Raw genomic sequence first — 17,407 nt, 5'->3', positions numbered from 1 at the left:
CCATCATTTTTACTTCAAAACGTTGAATATTTTTGATCTTATTTCACAAGAATTTAGTAAGCATTTTGTCATTTATTTTTCACGGAGACAGTGAAGTTTACCAAATGATTTCTATCGTTTTCACTACCTACACTTAAGTATGGCCAATCATGCTAATTGAACGTGGCTTTGGCTTCAAAATACTCATCATATTACGTTCTAGCTTATTTTAAATTTACTATTCTGTCCTAATATAGAAAGTTTTAAAACTACTGTCAAGGTTACCGTAACAACTGACAAAACATTAGTTTCAAAATAATGAATTTCAATCGAAATTGCGTCGTACTTTTGAGTAAAACATTTCGGCAATTTTTCCTACTAGGCGAAAATGAAATATATATACTTAAATTCTTTCAGGTTTTTCTTCTTTTTTTTTCCTTTTTGTTTGTTTGTTTGTTTGTTTGTTTGTTTGTTTTTTTGGTTGATTAAGAAAATTTGGTCGACCAGTTCAGAATTCAAATAAATATCATAACCATAAAAAATTAATAACAATCTAAAGCAAGCTAGTAAGGCCTAGAAGGATCCTCATAACATCTTAGGTCATCTCCTCTGCAAGTGATTTTATACTAATGAGCTGAAAATGTATCGTTTTAATAGAATGTCGCTATCGTTGGCTGATGGAATAGCAGAGCAGCTGAAATGTTCAGTGTGTTTAGAGGAATATAGAAAACCTAAACTGCTTCGGTGCTATCACTCTTACTGTCAAGACTGCATAAAACAGCTCTTGAAAAGAAGTGAAGGAACGAACGTTGTGAAATGTCCACAATGTCGGACTACAATGGAGGTAAGTGGGGATTATAATGGTATCAATATTTACACTTCGAATTGAATATTTTTCATAATTTTATATTAAAGTTGAGTTTTAACCAAAAACATTGAAAGATATATATTCACTAATTCAGTCATGTTTGGGTAGGAATAAGTATAGTTTACCATCAGGTATTTTTTAATTAGTATCACAGAAAAACAATATTGCAGCAGCTGGAAAGAGCATTTCAAAATCAGTAATATTGTGAAGTAAGGACTGAAACAAGCCATAAAACTCGCGAAAAGAAGAATATTGAAAAGTGTAATTTTTTTCATGAAAACGTTTGAGAAGCCTACAATCATGAATGTTGTCATACAAATTTTCGATTTATAAAATCATATCTTCGCGATTTTCGAACTTACTTCCTTCAAATTTCATCATTTTAACTATTATTAACATTGTCCACGCGGCAACTCTGGATAACTTTTTTGTGGTAGAAATCGTGCAGTACATGGGTTGGATTTGGAACCTTTTAGGGAATCGATGTTCTATTGTGTTGTCACCTGACTTTGGAAAATTGTTTGAAATATTAAAAAAATCGTGTAACATGATTCGCGGCAATAGAAAAAAGAAAACAAAATAAAATCGTCATCTCTAATCACCATCGCAAGTACAGCATTGCCGGCGCAGCTCAACGGGGTCGAACTGAAAACAGGTTACAACAAAAAAGTTGTTGAAAGTTTGAAAATTTTTATCGTCAAGATTTTGAAAATAAGTTTTCCGACTGACACATTGTGAAATGCACCAAAGAAATAACTGAGTGCTGAAGAATTAGCGAGATACTTCAGTACAGAGTGCATTCTAATTATCTAATCATGTGCTATAACAAACTATAGAAAGTTCCTAAAATTACAGACAGTTAAGTTACAGAATATTTAACTGTAATGATAAAAAGGTAAATTATACACCGTGAAAAGATGAAAAAAGTTACTGACTTTTCGGACGCTAGTCCTTCGACGGAGTAAAGGAGAATATTTAACTAGTATTCGTCGAATGCAAAGTGAATACCCCGACATTCACAATCTTTTTAGTATTATTAACACAAAGATGAGAATATGTGGACCGCATGGCACTAATGAAATACATGAACATATAGAAATATAGATAAGTTATAGTGCTTGGGAACGAGGTTATTCCGGGCGAAAGCCCTTGGAATTAAATTCGGAAAAATTAATTTCCGACCTCGCTGGGAATCGAACCCACGACCTTCGGAATTGTACTACCGATGCTCTACCAGCTGAGCTAGATTCCCAGCGAGGTCGGAAATTAATTTTTCCGAATTTAATTCCAAGGGCTTTCGCCCGGAATAACCTCGTTCCCAAGCACTATAACTTATCTATATTTCTATATCTTTATTATTAACACAAGTGAATTTAATAAAGTAAGGCCAAGGGCAAACGTCGAACTTTCCATACACCGAACTCATTAAAAACAATGGATATCAGGTGATAATGAGGCGACATTCTTTGATGTTATTAAGTTCGGTGCATGGGAAGTTCGACGTTTGCCCTAGGCCTAAGAAAGCGATTCTTTATTATTGTAAAGAAAGAGATGTCGTAGAATATGCGTCAACTTGAATAGAGCGAAATTAATTTTAATAGCTTTTTTTGTTATCAATTAAAACTGTTTGATGACAAGAATAGGCGGACGACAAGTCAAGATGAGACGAGACTTCAAACTGCTTTTTATAGAAACACTATTTCATCTTACACTTATTTTAATATATTTCAATGCATACCCATTCAGTTTCCATTAATTATTAACAATTAGTCCTCAAGCCCAAATGGATATTGAGTCAATAGCTTAATAGCCCATTATGGCAAAAGGACTAATTGTTTTAGTTAAATACAACAAGTTTTGAATTAAAGTCAATTTCAATGTTTTGGTTTTCAAAGCCGGCACTTTTCGCTATCTTCTCTCGAAGAAATATGCTTGTATACTAAGCTACTCTAAAATTCGACTTTCAATAAAGTGTATGTATATATATATATAGGTGTGTATGTACTAGTAGGAAATAACTTATAGCCTAGTAGTATCTCATCCATTCAGAACGGAGCATTGAAGATAGACTGCTAGTGACTTATACTAAATAGACTTTATTTTCACACTTCAGGTTCCAGATGGGAATGTAGAGGCCTTGGAGTCAAATTTCTTCATTAACAACATCTTAGACATCATGGAGAAAAACCGACGGAAAAAGACGTACTTGGAAAGATCTATCGTTTGTATTGCGTGCGAATTGAGGGGTGAAAACGATTCGGCTACAAAGTGTGAGACCTGTGACATGCCTTTGTGCTTTTCATGTCTTCAAAAACACAACCACAAAGACGCTCTTCCCCAGACCGTACCATATGGTACGAGTTCTGCCTCAAAAGTTTGCATCGAGCATGCCGAAGAGAAGACCATTTATTGTCGAGACTGCAAAGAAATCTTCTGCAAGGAATGCATCTTGCAGTATCACAGCAAGGATGACTGCATTGAAGTAAAGAAAGCCTTGAAGACGCACAGAAGAGTTATCGACTGGCTTCTGGTTCGATGTAAGGTTAAAATGTTAAACTTTACAGAAGAAATGAAAAAAGTTCAAGTGATGGAAGATATGGTGGCGAAAAGTGCTCATGACACCAAGCTGTCCATTGATGAACACTTCCAAAAACTTGCCAAAGCTCTGGAGAAGAAAAGAATTGAATTGAAGGCTGGTGTCGACAGTCTGAAGAATGAAAAAATGAAGCAAATTGTATTCCAGAAAGAAAATTTATCAACGACAACATCCAGTCTTGCCACAGCCATCGATTTTACCGAACAAACGATGGAAGAAGGCAACGAAAAAGAACTGTTGTTGATGAAGACTAAAATCTGCGACCGACTCGAGGAGCTCAGTGAGATTAAAGTAGAAAAGTGTTCAGAAGTTTGGTGGCACTTCTATCTTCATTCTGTTGACGTGAGTGAGTTTTTGAGCGAGTTTAGGGTTCAGAGTGATACTGTTAGAGCCACTGTGTCCTTAGCAGGAGGCGAGGAAGGAGTTCTTTATAATACCTTTGTGAACCAGTGCCATGGCTTCGTTATCACGCTCAAAGATAAAGATGGAATTCAGGTTAGGATTGGTGGGCAGGATGTGCGAGTCTCGATTCGAGTTCCATCACACAACGATGATAATCCACCAACATCGTCGTTTGAACACGAGTACGATGAAGCAACAAGTCAAAGCGGTCAATATGAAGACATCAAGGTCCAAGATAACAATGATGGCACGCACTCTTTCAAATACAAACCAAAACGACAGGGTGATTATTACTTACAAGTGACTGTCAATGCCAAACCACTGTCCGGTAATCTGATGTGGAAGGTGCAAGGTCCTCTCGGGATTGGCGAAAAGGCCAAAGAGTTGGGTTGCGCTCAGATCCAAGCACCGTACGGAATGGCCCCATCTTGGCATCACAGTGTAGTCGGAGGCAAATACTCGTGGAAGATCAAAAGAGTATCGTATAACGAGTACGCGGTGGTGAGAGTAGGGGTAATGATGGATTTCACCAGCGACAAGTGGGGATGGTGTAACGGCAGACGTGAGGAGCCCGATCCCTCTCCCTACTCCTTGCCCGAACATCCCCCCAGCAACATCCCCACGTGGGAAGAAGGAGAAGTGCTGGTGTTTTACAGCAACGAAGAGACTGGAAAGTTTATCATCTACAAAGAGACGACCAAACAATCCGATGTGTTCCAGAGATGCCCGGGTACTGTTGCTCGACCCTATTTGTACCCAGCTTCGTATCAATCTTTCTCCATGGACAAGAAATTTGAGAGGAAACTCATCAAAATGGAAGAAAACAAAAAAACTGAAGAATTATCAAACTAACTCAAAGCACAGTACATCAAAGAATTGATTTCTCGAGTTTTGATCAGCTTACAGAAGCAATAAGTAGTATTTACACTGTAGAAAATATTGGACAAATATTTCAGATTTGAGACGTGAATACACTATTAAAAAGGTTCATGTATCTCACAGCAAGCGAAAACTCTATATTTTCCACGCAAACTTATTTTTGGGTCTTGCGTGAACAAGTGTGGAGCTTTCATATACATCAAATTTATCGCACGAAACTGGGGCAAAGCATTTAGGTAAAATGCACTGGAACCGGTTACGATAATATGAATTAAGAAAAAAATGTCGTATCGTTTCCATAACATTATTTCTACCACTATGTAAAACACTTTCTATTTATTTATGTCTACCTTAATTCAAGGTGTCAGTTCTTTGGCTCTGAAAGCAAAAGAGAAAAAAATTATCACCATACATATCTGGCTGACGATGAGTGATAAAATTATTGACGTCGCTTACTTTTTTTAGACGATTTTCTTTTCTTTTTTTCTTTTTCACTCCCCACAACTTCCATACTTTCCCATAATCGATCCACCTCGTCATCTTCGTCATCGTTCGTTCTTTCTCGTTTACGAATAATGTCACTGTTTTTAGTTTTTGCATCGCATTCTTCGTTTAATATCGTAGTTTTATCCTGCAGAATAAGCATTTTTAAAGTGGAAAAGGGCGATAAGTTTTGAAAAATATTTCGCAGATATATATGGATTGCAAGCATGAAGTGCAACGAATAAAACATTCATAGAATATACACAAAGCGTTTGTAGAGACAGACATGAAAAAATTTTCTTAGATAAATTTTTTCTCACTCCCCTATAATATAATAATATTTTGATAATATATAATATATTGATTTTCGCACTGCCTGATATACGTAACATCGTTGGTTGTGTGACGCGCGTCGTGGGATTTTCCCGCCTTTTCTTCCCTTTTACTCGTCACCATGTGATTACCTATAAAATTGCACCCTGTAAATAGGTGTCCAACCAGCATTCTGAATACTCGAATCGCAAACTATATCGAAATTTCTTAGAAATTTTCAACGGGAAACCACTTCTTTATAGATGGAAGCGCAAAGTGCACTATTCTAAAATAATAGAAGATAATTTAGAAGCTAAAACACACCTGATGTTGCGTATCTTTGCTTGAGAATAATAAACAGTTTAGTCTTGTTTTGAGATAAACCTTTTGAAAACATGCAAGAAATAAACAGAAACGTATTTAAACAAACAGAAGAACTAATAAATTCTAGAAAATATTCTCTTTTTTTCTATGCACATCATGTTTTTTCTTCCTAGCTCCTCCTTTTCTCTTTTCATCTCTTCATTTTTTCTTTCGCATCTTCTTATCTTTTGCTTCCTCTTCCCGCCTTGCTTTACTTTTCTTTCCTTTCCTTTCCTTTCCTTCCTTTCCCTTTTTTTCCCATTAATTTTTACCCATTACACCTTTACTTTTCCTTTCCTTTCCTTTCCTTTCCTTTTTTCCCTTTCTTTTTTTTCCATTACACCTTTTCTTTTCCTTTCCTTTCCTTTCCTTTCTTTCCTTTCCTTTTATTCTTATTTACATTGCTTTACTTAAAAGTTATAGTTCATAATATTTTTGCTTTGTACTTTTATCATACCTTGTGTAATAATCCGCGTGACTTGACATCATAAACACGTAAAAATCTGTCGAGACCGCAGGCTGCAACCTGTCCACTTTCCTCACAGTATTCAATACAGCGAATCCCTCCAGCAAAACCCTTGAAATGTCCAACTACCTGCCCAGCTGTTTGTTCAAAAGAAGTAACGTGAGGGAAAACTAGAACTGTAAGGCTCAGGTCAAACGTCGAACTTCACATGAGCCAAACCTAATAGAAACGATGGATAACAAGGCAGTCTTCTTTGATATCATTAGGTTCGGCTCAAGTGAAGTTCGACATTTGACATGAGCCTTACTGAGCATTGAGTACGCTCGAACCATGAACACTTCAAGTTCTTTCTCACTTTTTTTAAATACATACTATTGAATCATCCCTTTAGCCAATCGATTGACAAAAGATTTCTTTTGATCAGTCGGTGTATTAGAGGGTTTGAAACAGTAGAAAGTTAAGGAAAAAATAACTTGTAAAGTGTTCAAGTGTCCTTTTAACTGTAACGGAGACTTCCAAGAGAATGAAACAAGAAAAGCTAAGACAGCATGTTGGTTGATGAGACCAAAGAAATGAAGAAAAAAAATTGTGTTAAAGAAAACCAATATGGATAACAGCAACATGTTTTACCTTTCCTTAGATCAAGTGCTGCCATTGTACCAGCAGTATTCCCTATTATCACTTCACTATAATAACAAAAACAGATCATAGTACAAAGATATCAGATGAGTGGCTCCTTGTTAAGAATAAATGGTTACCATGGAAACTGAAGAAAGAATGGAGGAAAACCAAAAGAAAATTCAAATCAGACGTAATGCGGTGTTATCATACTAGAAGGGAACCATCTACTCAGTATACTCACTGTTCTTGGTTTGTGACAGCCAGAGCAGAAATAGGACAGTCTTCAAACTCTACTGACATGACAGGTCGGTTCTTGGCAGCAGTATCGTACAGTCGTATTTGGTGATATCCTGTCCCTGTGATGACTTTTGATGATGACGTATTACTGGGGAGAAAGCCAAGGGATGTGACCCACACTGGCACACGCAAGTCCAATGTGTCGTTTCTGACCTGCATCATAATCACAATGTGTTACTATTAAATTTAAGCATGCCATTTTGCAAATGCTGGGGGTTATAACTTCAGGAATGAAGTGAAATAATCTATTCCTTGTCCATGGTTTTTACAAAGGGTCTATAGAGAAGGACAAAAATGCCATCCGTTCTTGACTAACAAGCCTGCAATTTTTTCGTTAGAAAACTGAGAAGGGTTTGGATACCAGAATGACAGGCACAGCTGGGTTGGATTCAATCCTCAGGATCTCCACGTCTGTTTCGACTTCTCTGTAACCCATGTAGTTTCAGTTTTGAATACTCTTGAAATAGGGCACTGATGGAGAGGAGGGGTAAAGTGTGCACCATCCACTATCACCATTACTATCCTGAGATTCCAGACATGTAGCTGAAGAAACTACTGATGTTACAGTGCGAATCGAAAAACCATGGGCACCTAGAAATATTCCAGGAATGTTCAATATTGTTCTTTGACCAATCAAAATTAACTTTCTAGCCACAAGATAACGGAAAAATAACACTAATGTTTCTGATTGGTTAACAAACATTCTTGAAATATTTCTAGGTGCCCACGCTTTTTCAATTCGCACTGTAAATATAGTTACTTTGGTTTACTTTACGATGCAAGAGACTTACATTTTTTGCTTTGAAGATGTTTTCTCCATCTCTAATCAGGTCCCAGATCTTAAGGTTATTTTCTTTACCTCCAGTACCGACATGGTGAGGGTTTTGTTGGTTGTTACACATTATTGAAATATGATCACCAACTCTGATATTAATCTAAGAAATACAGGAAAAAAATTGAAAATGAATATTAATGTATTGTGATTAAATTTTAAATGGCATGCGCAGTTTATATCAATCAAGTGAGGCCATACACTACTGTACAACCATTATGATTGCATCAGAGGCTAAATAAAAAGTAACGGAAAGAATGTATATGTAAATACATGGAGGTTGGTGGTGATGATGACTGTGACCGTTGAAAGCTATAACAATAAGAGGATTATTCAGTAGTGTATGGCCTCAGTTGATTGATACACATTTCATGTATCAATGCTAATAAAGCAAAACTTTTTCTTAATGACATGTTGTAATTATTATTAGGGTTTTTCAAAAAGTCATTAAATTTCCATAAGAACAAAAAACTTCACAAGTGAAATTGCTGGACTGTGGAGAAGTCTCTTTCTTTCCTTGCTCAATGCTTTAGTACTCAGGGGATCAAAATTGAGAAATGTGTGCATTTTTAGTTATCACACAAAACATACCGGGGATCCATTTTCTTCCCAGGTTCTCAGCACTCCAGACTCTGTGCAGGTCACTGTTGATCTGAAACAAAATTAATGTTTGAGTTTAAAAACCAATCTTCCACATCATTAAATAAACGTAGAGATGAAGCCTCTTGGTGGTCAGCTGGAAGACCTGGTGCAATATTACCTGTCATTACAGAAAAGTCCAACGAGATGACTCTCTTGTACTTCACAGTCTCTTTCAGTAATAAATGTATTTTGATCGACATCAAAGGTCTTCAGAAGGCCATTGCATAGTCCTAGAATCATCTGAAAATAGAATGATGTTGGTTGCTTCTGCTGATGATTTCAATTGCAATGACATTTACATTAGTAATGATGTTAATGTTGCCATGGGTGATTATGCTGTTGATGACATCGAAACGGGTGGTGATGTTAAAACTGTTGATAGTTTATGGGTGGCGTTGTCATTGGTGATGATGATATCATCGATGATGATGTTGTTGGTGGTGATAATGTTGTCATTGGTGATGATGTTGTCATTGGTGATGATGTTGTAATTAGTGATGATGTTGTAATTGGTGATGTTGTTGTCATTGGTGTTGATGATGCTATTGGTGATGATGTTGTCATTGGTGATGATGTTGTCATTGGTGATGATGTTGTCATTGGTGATGATGTTGTAATTAGTGATGATGTTGTAATTGGTGATGTTGTTGTCATTGGTGTTGATGATGCTATTGGTGATGATGTTGTCATTGGTGATGATGTTGAAACTGGTGATGGTGATGTTGGTGATGCAGTCATTGGTGCTGATGATTCCATTGGTGATGATGTTGTCATTGGTAATGATGTTGTAATTAGTGATGATGTTGTAATTGGTGATGTTGTTATCATTGGTGATGATGATGTCATTGGTGATGTCATTGGTGATGATGTCATTGGTGATGATGTCATTGGTGATGAGGTCATGGGAGATGATGTCATTGGTGATGATGTCATTGGTGATGATGTCATTGGTGATGATGTCATTGGTGATGATGTCATTGGTGATGATGTCATTGGTGATGATGTCATTGGTGATGATGTCATTGGTGATGATGTCATTGGTGATGATGTCATTGGTGATGATGTCATTGGTGATGATGTCATTGGTGATGATGTCATTGGTGATGATGTCATTGGTGATGATGTCATTGGTGATGATGTCATTGGTGATGATGTCATTGGTGATGATGATGTCATTGGTTATGATGTTGCCATTGGTGATGATGTTGCCATGGGTGATGTGATGATGTTACAACAGGTAATGTTGTCATGGTGTTATTGGTGATGTTACTGGGCCGTAAGTATACTTAAAATATCATGCTATAATCATTAATTATGAGCTTAAGTCATATAAACTTACTCCAGTCTTATTCCCAAAATAGAGGCTTTGCACCATCACATGATAGCAGCCGTGACAGGAGGCCCAACAATAGAGTCAGTCTCCCCTGGGAAAATGAAATCTTTCTCATGTAAATCAGATTAGAGCAGATTCAATTGTTCCTGCCTCCTGTCATGGCTGCCATCACGTGATGGTGCAAAGCCTCTATAAGCTTACTTACCTGATTTTGTTCAGAGTTCTTCCAGCACATCCTGCATATTTCCTCTGGTTTTTTAACGTCTGACTCAGAAGTTGGACCAGCCACATTATTGAACGACTTCTTTTGCAAATCAACCGCTGTAAAATGTTTTTAAAACGTAACTTAGAATAGAATAAAATACTTTACTCTAAGCTTATTTACCCACGTGTTAACTAGGAGTTTCTAACGTGAAGTGAAAACTTAAAAAAAATGTGTTCTCATAGTGTTTTACAGATATAACTAGAATGATATATAGAATTAGGAAATTATTAGTCGTATTTGAAGGTCATAAAGGACTATTCTACCTTTTAAATAGCCAATTTCGCTTCCAACCCAAACATCTGATGTAAACTCGTCCGCCATGTTTATTTGGTGATCGCAACACTTTTTTTGTACGTTTTCCTTTCCAAGGGGGTGGTGAGAGTCGTTTGGTTAAGAGTCAAATCTACTAGCTTTTGCCAATTAAAACATCTTTAAAACCCATCAAATTGCCATAAAATCTCAGTTTCTTTTTAACCTTAAATGTTTTTAGATATTAACAATTCATAATTACGAGTTTTGAACTTGACTTTTCGTCATCCCCCCTCCTCTCCTCCCCATAAAGTTTTTCATTTACTAGTACCAGTTCTACTCTTCGTACTTCAAAATGGCGAACAAAAGTCACTCGTTGCGAGAAAACAGTGCGCTTTCTTTGTTCAGAAATGTATCTCGTTTGAGCAGAAATATGATATTTTATGTCCTATGTTTTTTGCTATTGGCACATTTTACTAACGCAGGACAAAAAATTTACAATTTCGGGAGTAAAACTCCATATTTTTATGAGGAAAGTGAGGAGTTGAAGTCAGACTTACCGTCCCACTGCAAAGCAATCCACGTTAACCTTCTTGCAAGACACGGAACACGGCATCCGAGTAAAAAAGACGTTAGAAGAATGAATACTATGGTGAAAGTCGTGAACGAACTGTACAAATCTGGCTCCGAATTCAAGTTTAATAGCGTCGAATTTCCCTGGGTGACCCCTTTCAAAGACGACAATGACAAACGTCTGATTACAAGAGGTGAAGAAGAGCTGTATAATTTATCCAAACGCGTAAGAAACCGTTATAAGGATCTCTTCAAGTCACCTCTCTCCATTGAGGATATAAGTTTTGTCAGTACGAAGACGCCCCGTACTTTGCAGAGCGCGATGGCCTTTGCGCTTGGGTTAATGGAAGGTGAAGGCACTTTGGGCAGCTGTAAAATACGTCCTGTTGACATAGACTCTAGAGATAAAGAAAATGACCCCATACTAAGGTTCTTTGATATGTGCCCTAAATACAAGCAAACGGTGTCAAAGAACAAGAGCTCGTTGTTTGAACATCATAACTTCCGAGACACTCTTCCAATGATGCAAGTTGTCGAGAGGGTGAGATTGAAGTTTGGAAACAGTTCTGTACTGACAGCCAGACATATCGTTGGGATGTACGTAGCCTGTGTATTTGAGAATGCAGTATTTGAGAGGGATAATACATGGTGTTCTGTGTTTACAGAGGAAGACTTTGAAGTCTTGGAATATTATGCTGATTTGAAACATTACTGGAAGAGAGGTTATGGTCATGACATCAACCACAAGATGGCCTGTAATCTTTTAGCAGTTATCTTAGGAGACATTAAGAATTCTTTAAATGTTACTAGCACCACAAGGAAAAAAGGGGTTTTTAGATTTGCCCATGGTGAAACACTACAACCGCTCTACTGTGTTCTAGAGTTGTTCAAAGAGGCTGACCACATGAGGGCTGACAATTTTAATGAAAAGTCTAAACGCTTGTACCGATTAAGTGAAATTAGCCCCTTTGGAGCTAATATAGCCTTTGTTGTTTACGACTGCTCTAAAGAGGAATCTGAGTTGGATGAGGAATCTTTCCAGGTGGATGTTCTTGTTAATGAACGGCCTGTTTCCATACCGTGTTGTGCACCTGGGAAGTGTTCTTTAAGGAAGTTCTTCGACTGTTTTGAAGGCATTGCCAAGAACTGTAACATGGAAGCTGTTTGTGCAGTGAAAGAAAGTGATGGAAGCCAGAACAATCATAGTGAATTATGATGTATTTATTAATGCATTAATGTCAGGTCGTCATTAACCTGAGGGGAGGGGTTATGCCTTCATGTTGTGGGGTGGGGTTTGGGGTGGGGGGAGAGGAGGATATTCAAATATTTCCATTTTGATCATAAAGCTGAGGCAGTTTGGAACTTTCCACCTTTTTTTACAACCCCTTGTTCAAAAGAAGTATATTACTATCATTGCTAAGGCTTTTGTTATCGGCCACAATTATTATTATCACTTGTTGTTTATATTAGAAGGTTGAAATATTTAATGTTAATGATTTATACTTTCTGTTATGTTCATTGATCAATAAACCAAGCTGTATATATAATTTACGAATCGGTCAGCCACTGTTGTCGTGTTCAGATTGAAGGGACATCATTTTACCCTGTGTTCCAAAGTATGTGACATCAGAGGCACAAGAGGAGTTTTCCCATTTCATATTGTGTCATTCCCTAGAGTATTATTTCTTTGTTTGACAGTTATGTTTGCGAAGACACATGAATATGGATACTACTCACAAAAATAATTTTATTCTCAAAAGAATGGCACATGGTCTGAAATGGTGGGAAACATTAGGGCAAAGATAAAATCTAAAATCAATTGATAAAAATAAAGGCAAATCCCCTCTTGTGGTTCAAGCACCTTTTAATCAACATATTTCACATACATTTACATTTATTTTGCTAATAATGTAGGATGCAAAATAGCTAAAAGATGTTTCTTTTCTAGCAAATGGAGTCAAAAGTTAATCTCTTTCAGCTATCGCTACAAGATGGGTGTCAATTTCAGCTTCTGTCAATTTCCTGTAAAAAATGAATTAAGACTTCACTGATAATACTTCAGTAGGAGTTAGGAATATCCCAGTTTTTCAAATTCCCATTAACACAATGACTTACACCCTGGATGTCTGCCGCTTCTGTCAATCAAAACTTTCAGTGGTATGAATTGCGTCTTTTGATTCACAGAAGTTATAAGCTCAGACGTAGGGGTTGTGTTGGCCATATAATAATGAAAACAATAATATTGTAACATAAACCATGTAGTTACCTGAACCTAGGATTATCTGTTGTGACTACACCAACTTCAATTTCTGAAGGTTTGAAATCAGCAGAAAGCACAGAGGACAGGCAGGTTATGGCAGTCTGAAATAAAACATGAAAAAATATCATGAACATATTGAAGGAAACATAATTTCAGCATATTGTCATCAATAAAAATGGAATAACATTCTGGTATTATTGACATTATGACCAGATTCTGTATCATCTGCCAGTGGACAGGTTAGATGGAAGATAACTAAGAAGTTGCTGCCTTTCCAAATACATCTGCTAATGGTTAAACCTTCAAGTGGCTCCGATAATCATTTTAATGGTGGTTCCATACCTAATCAAGTAAAGACATTAAACCAGGAACACAAGCTTATCAGTTGAATTCCTGTCAAATGCCATCCTCTTTTATAAACAAAGTTGATTGACATATTTTTATTGATCCCATGTAAAACGATCCAGATTCCCCCAAACAAGTTCAGTTTTCTCATTTCTGCCCCTCATTTCCCACTGTCATAGTGAATGACCTCTCCCTTAGTTCCAAGTAGATGGAACAAGGAGTCCCAAGTCCAATAATGTACCTCAATAGTCTCACTGAAAGTCCTAGCTTGCTTCTTTTTGATCTTCTTTTCTAGGAAGCTGTTAGCCTCTGTCTGCTTGGCTCCAATGCTACATGCCTTGAAGCCACAGTAGTAACCTGCTGGGTCTGTTTTGAACAGCTGTGGACCGGTCTCCTCATCAATACCAATCAAAATCATTCCTAGAAAAATGAATGAATGAATAATGAACAAGTGAATAAATGGGAATACGGCATACAGTAAGGTATACCCTGTTTTGTGAATCTCATCAGAGAAACTGTCCCTGGGGACACTGCCTCTTGACATTGAACAAGTTGAAGTTTTCTTACCACATCCTAGTGGGCGCATCTCGGCATTCTGTGTGTAAATTTGATTGATATCTGCTATTCTTTTACAAAGCATGTCCACAGGGATTTCATAACCATATTTATATTTCCAGTTAGCTGCTTCATATCTTGCTCTCTGTACCTGCGACCTGGAATCAGCTGTGTGATACAAAAAATAATGAACATAAAATAAATTATGTGGGGTTTAGCAGGGGCTTTCCACAGAGCTATTTTTCATCCACTGAAATTTAATTTGGATTTTGAAGTTTATTTTTGCAGAAGAAGGTAAACAAGAGAACCAAAAGAAAAACCCTTGAAGGACAAGAGAGAACCAAGAAGCCATTCTACTAACATAACACCAAGCCCAGGAATCAAACCCACCACTACATCACCTGTGTTGACTGATAATAAATACAGTATCTACTTGTCTAAAAGCTGGGGGAGGGGGGGAGGGTATTAAAATGTTGGGTTCAATAAAGGAGCCGTTAATTTGGAGTCGGCATTTATTCAAGGGCGATGTTTATTTAAAAAGATTTGCTTACCATATGTATAACGTAACCATTGATTTAATACAAAGAGAATACAAAGATTTAAAAAACACAAAACACTGTATTTACTTGTTTACTTGCTGTTGCCCTCATTAATTTTTTTGGGTTTCATGTGTGGTGTTAATTCTGGGGCGATGCTTATTAATAACTTTGGTCTTAGAAACAGGTAGTGGTACTAGTAACTCACCAATCATTCCAGTCATGACACAACCAATTCTCTCAGATAATTCAAACAGTTGTGTGACAGAGCTGGCATCTAGAAGCTTGTCCTGAAATTACAGTATGTACATGGTCTTAACATAGTAAATTGTACTAGTACACAAAGTTTTTTAATAGACTAAAAACATTAAAGAAAACATTTGATATGAATTCACTCATAACCACGATCATAACAGCATATAGAAGAAAACTAAAAAACAAAGTTTTTCTAAAATATTTTTATAATTTCTAATAATAGAGTCTCCCTCGTTTGCGATTCTTGGCAGAGAAAATGGAAACGAGGGAGACTCTGCTACCAGGGAATAAAAGAAATGCTGATTCATGTTCCCTTGCATAAGTTGGTTAATAAATACATCTGAAGTTTCTGGTATCAAATACACCTATTTTAAATCCAAAGATTCCTAAACGTTAGTTTGCTTTCCTAATATGAAATAAGAAGTAATCGCCTTTGAAATCCCATTGCTTACCGGCACTTTCTTTTGAGTAATGACTACAGCAGAATCTGCACCACGAACACCTACAGAGGTCAGACCGCCTTGATTTATGGCTTTAAAAGCATACTCTACGAGAGAAAATACACAAAATAAATACTCAAACAGCGAGAAGGATAAGTGAAGAATCGTTGTGCGTGTACTAACCGACTTGGTAGAGTCGTCCTTCGGGAGAAAATATGGTAATATGCCGGTCAAATCCAGCACTTGTTCCACGAGACATTTTGAACTTTTCTTCTTTCTTGTCAAGATGACTAGTGCCAGTCTAGCGCAATATTACCCACAAGTCAACTCGCTCTGATAACACAGGAAGCCCACTGATTCTCACTAGTGACGCAAGCAGTCCTATAACAAGACGCAACTTTATGTTCTAACTTAGTAGGAAAAGAGAGCAGAAGATTTCAGCTATAGCGTGGGCTTGTGTTGCTAGAGATAACCAGGCTTCAGGGTTGATCATGAAAGCGCACCAGTCTGAACGGTCGCGCCCTATATATATATAGTTGGAACGCATCCCGCTTTCGCCGTATAACAAAACCAAAATAATAATAATGATCCGGCTGATTTATCACAAGAGAATTAGTTTTATTGAAAAGACAATGGACAAACCGATTTCTCACATTTATGATCAGTTAACATGATAATATAGGTGCCAAGATTCGTTCGTTCAGTTCATTGGCGGCTGAGTGCCGGGAGGGTAGTTACCATTCGCCTGCTGCATCAAATGCTGCACTTGAATTTCCAGTAAATTACACTCGAACAACTTTTCCTGGTAAACCCTCTCAGCGACATTCAACTGCATCTTTAGCTGTTCCATGTGTTTGGTGAAGCGCCTGTTCGTGGAAGCAAGTTGAACGACTGCCATTTGTGCTTGGTGTCGTAGCTCATTGTTTTGCCTCAGAACCTCATTTCGATGTTTTCTGATCTGTGTAAACTGCTTGCTTAAATTATCATACTGCATTTTTAGCTCGTTATATTTAGCTTCGAAGTTTTGCGGTGGTTCAACTCCTTCCTGGGATTCAAAATCATTTTCTTGATTCATTCTGTTTTCCTGTGATGTTTCGCTGTTCTCATTGGGGCAGCTGTTTTTTTCTTTCTGGGCGACTTGCTCTTGAAGGTGCTCTATAGTTTCTTCAGCATTAGCCAAGCTATCTTTAGCAGTATTGTAGTTATCTTTAAGCTCCTTCATTTGGTTTTGAAGCTCAAGTTTTTCTTTTTCAGCCTCCTTCACTTGCTCTTTGAGCTCGTTTTTCTCCTTCAATAAAAGAGCGTTTTTCAAAGATTCGGTGTTAAAATTTTTCTTCACTTCTTCCAGAGCGTTTTCACTTTCTTTTATTCTTCGCTCGCTATCTTGTTGTTCTTTTTCTGCTTTTTCTTTCAAATCTTTCATGACTGCCTCAAGTTCTTTTAATTTTGCACCGAGAGAGAACTTTTCCTTTTCCGCGCTAAGTGTTTTCTTTTCAAGCGCGTCTAGCTTCTCACTAATGACTGCTACGCATTTTCCTGCATCTACCGCTATCAAACTACTCGAACCTTTCTTCAATTTAAGGCTTCCTTGAAGTTGAAGAATGTGCAATTTAAAATCATTCTCAGCGGTCAAGAGTTTGTTTTTAGTGTGTTTCAACTCGTTCTCTGTTTTCGATAGTTTCTCCTCGCAATAGACAGCTTTTGCTCTTGATCTATCTTGTTCTTCGCGTAACCTTTTTTCTAAAGACACAACTCCATTTTGTGCCGAGTCCCGCTGTTTTCTGAGAGAGTCCATCTGCTCCTCGAAATGTCTTTTTTTGCTCAGGACATCATTGAGTAAACGATTAGTGTCTTCC

The 17,407-nt window shown here is 37.2% G+C and overlaps 4 protein-coding genes across 4 annotated transcripts; 2 read left to right on the top strand and 2 right to left on the bottom strand.

Moving 5' to 3' along the window:
• Positions 1-532: 532 nt before the first annotated feature.
• LOC116294891 (E3 ubiquitin-protein ligase TRIM45) lies at positions 533-4,697 on the top strand. Its single transcript, XM_031702578.2, has 2 exons — positions 533-823; positions 2,961-4,697. Exons 1-2 carry the CDS (start codon positions 620-622, stop codon positions 4,695-4,697), a joined length of 1,941 nt encoding a protein of 646 aa, XP_031558438.1. The 5' UTR covers positions 533-619.
• LOC116294894 (WD repeat-containing protein 74) lies at positions 2,426-10,659 on the bottom strand. The gene is made up of 11 exons (XM_031702582.2): positions 10,602-10,659; positions 10,279-10,394; positions 8,859-8,980; positions 8,690-8,750; positions 8,058-8,201; positions 7,211-7,419; positions 6,979-7,034; positions 6,340-6,485; positions 5,844-5,903; positions 5,181-5,355; positions 2,426-5,102 (listed from the first exon to the last, which is right to left on the bottom strand). The coding sequence occupies exons 1-11, from the start codon at positions 10,657-10,659 to the stop codon at positions 5,089-5,091; spliced, it is 1,161 nt and encodes a 386-aa protein (XP_031558442.2). The 3' UTR covers positions 2,426-5,088.
• A 295-nt stretch (positions 10,660-10,954) lies between these two features.
• On the top strand, positions 10,955-13,801 carry LOC116294896 (multiple inositol polyphosphate phosphatase 1-like). The gene has a single exon (XM_031702584.2). It carries the CDS (start codon positions 11,021-11,023, stop codon positions 12,374-12,376), a length of 1,356 nt encoding a protein of 451 aa, XP_031558444.1. The 5' UTR covers positions 10,955-11,020; the 3' UTR covers positions 12,377-13,801.
• On the bottom strand, positions 13,007-15,861 carry LOC116294897 (proteasome subunit alpha type-6). The gene is made up of 7 exons (XM_031702586.1): positions 15,735-15,861; positions 15,564-15,658; positions 15,065-15,146; positions 14,333-14,488; positions 14,007-14,185; positions 13,427-13,521; positions 13,007-13,182 (listed from the first exon to the last, which is right to left on the bottom strand). The coding sequence occupies exons 1-7, from the start codon at positions 15,808-15,810 to the stop codon at positions 13,125-13,127; spliced, it is 741 nt and encodes a 246-aa protein (XP_031558446.1). The 5' UTR covers positions 15,811-15,861; the 3' UTR covers positions 13,007-13,124.
• Positions 15,862-17,407: the final 1,546 nt, after the last annotated feature.

This window comes from Actinia tenebrosa, unplaced genomic scaffold (genome assembly GCF_029948245.1).
Source record: "Actinia tenebrosa isolate PJP-AT-01 unplaced genomic scaffold, QUT_ActTen_1.0 PGA_scaffold8__29_contigs__length_14323225, whole genome shotgun sequence".
Lineage (NCBI taxonomy): Eukaryota > Metazoa > Cnidaria > Anthozoa > Actiniaria > Actiniidae > Actinia > Actinia tenebrosa.
Note: the sequence above shows the minus strand (reverse complement) of the source record. Positions and strands in the feature narration are given on the sequence as shown.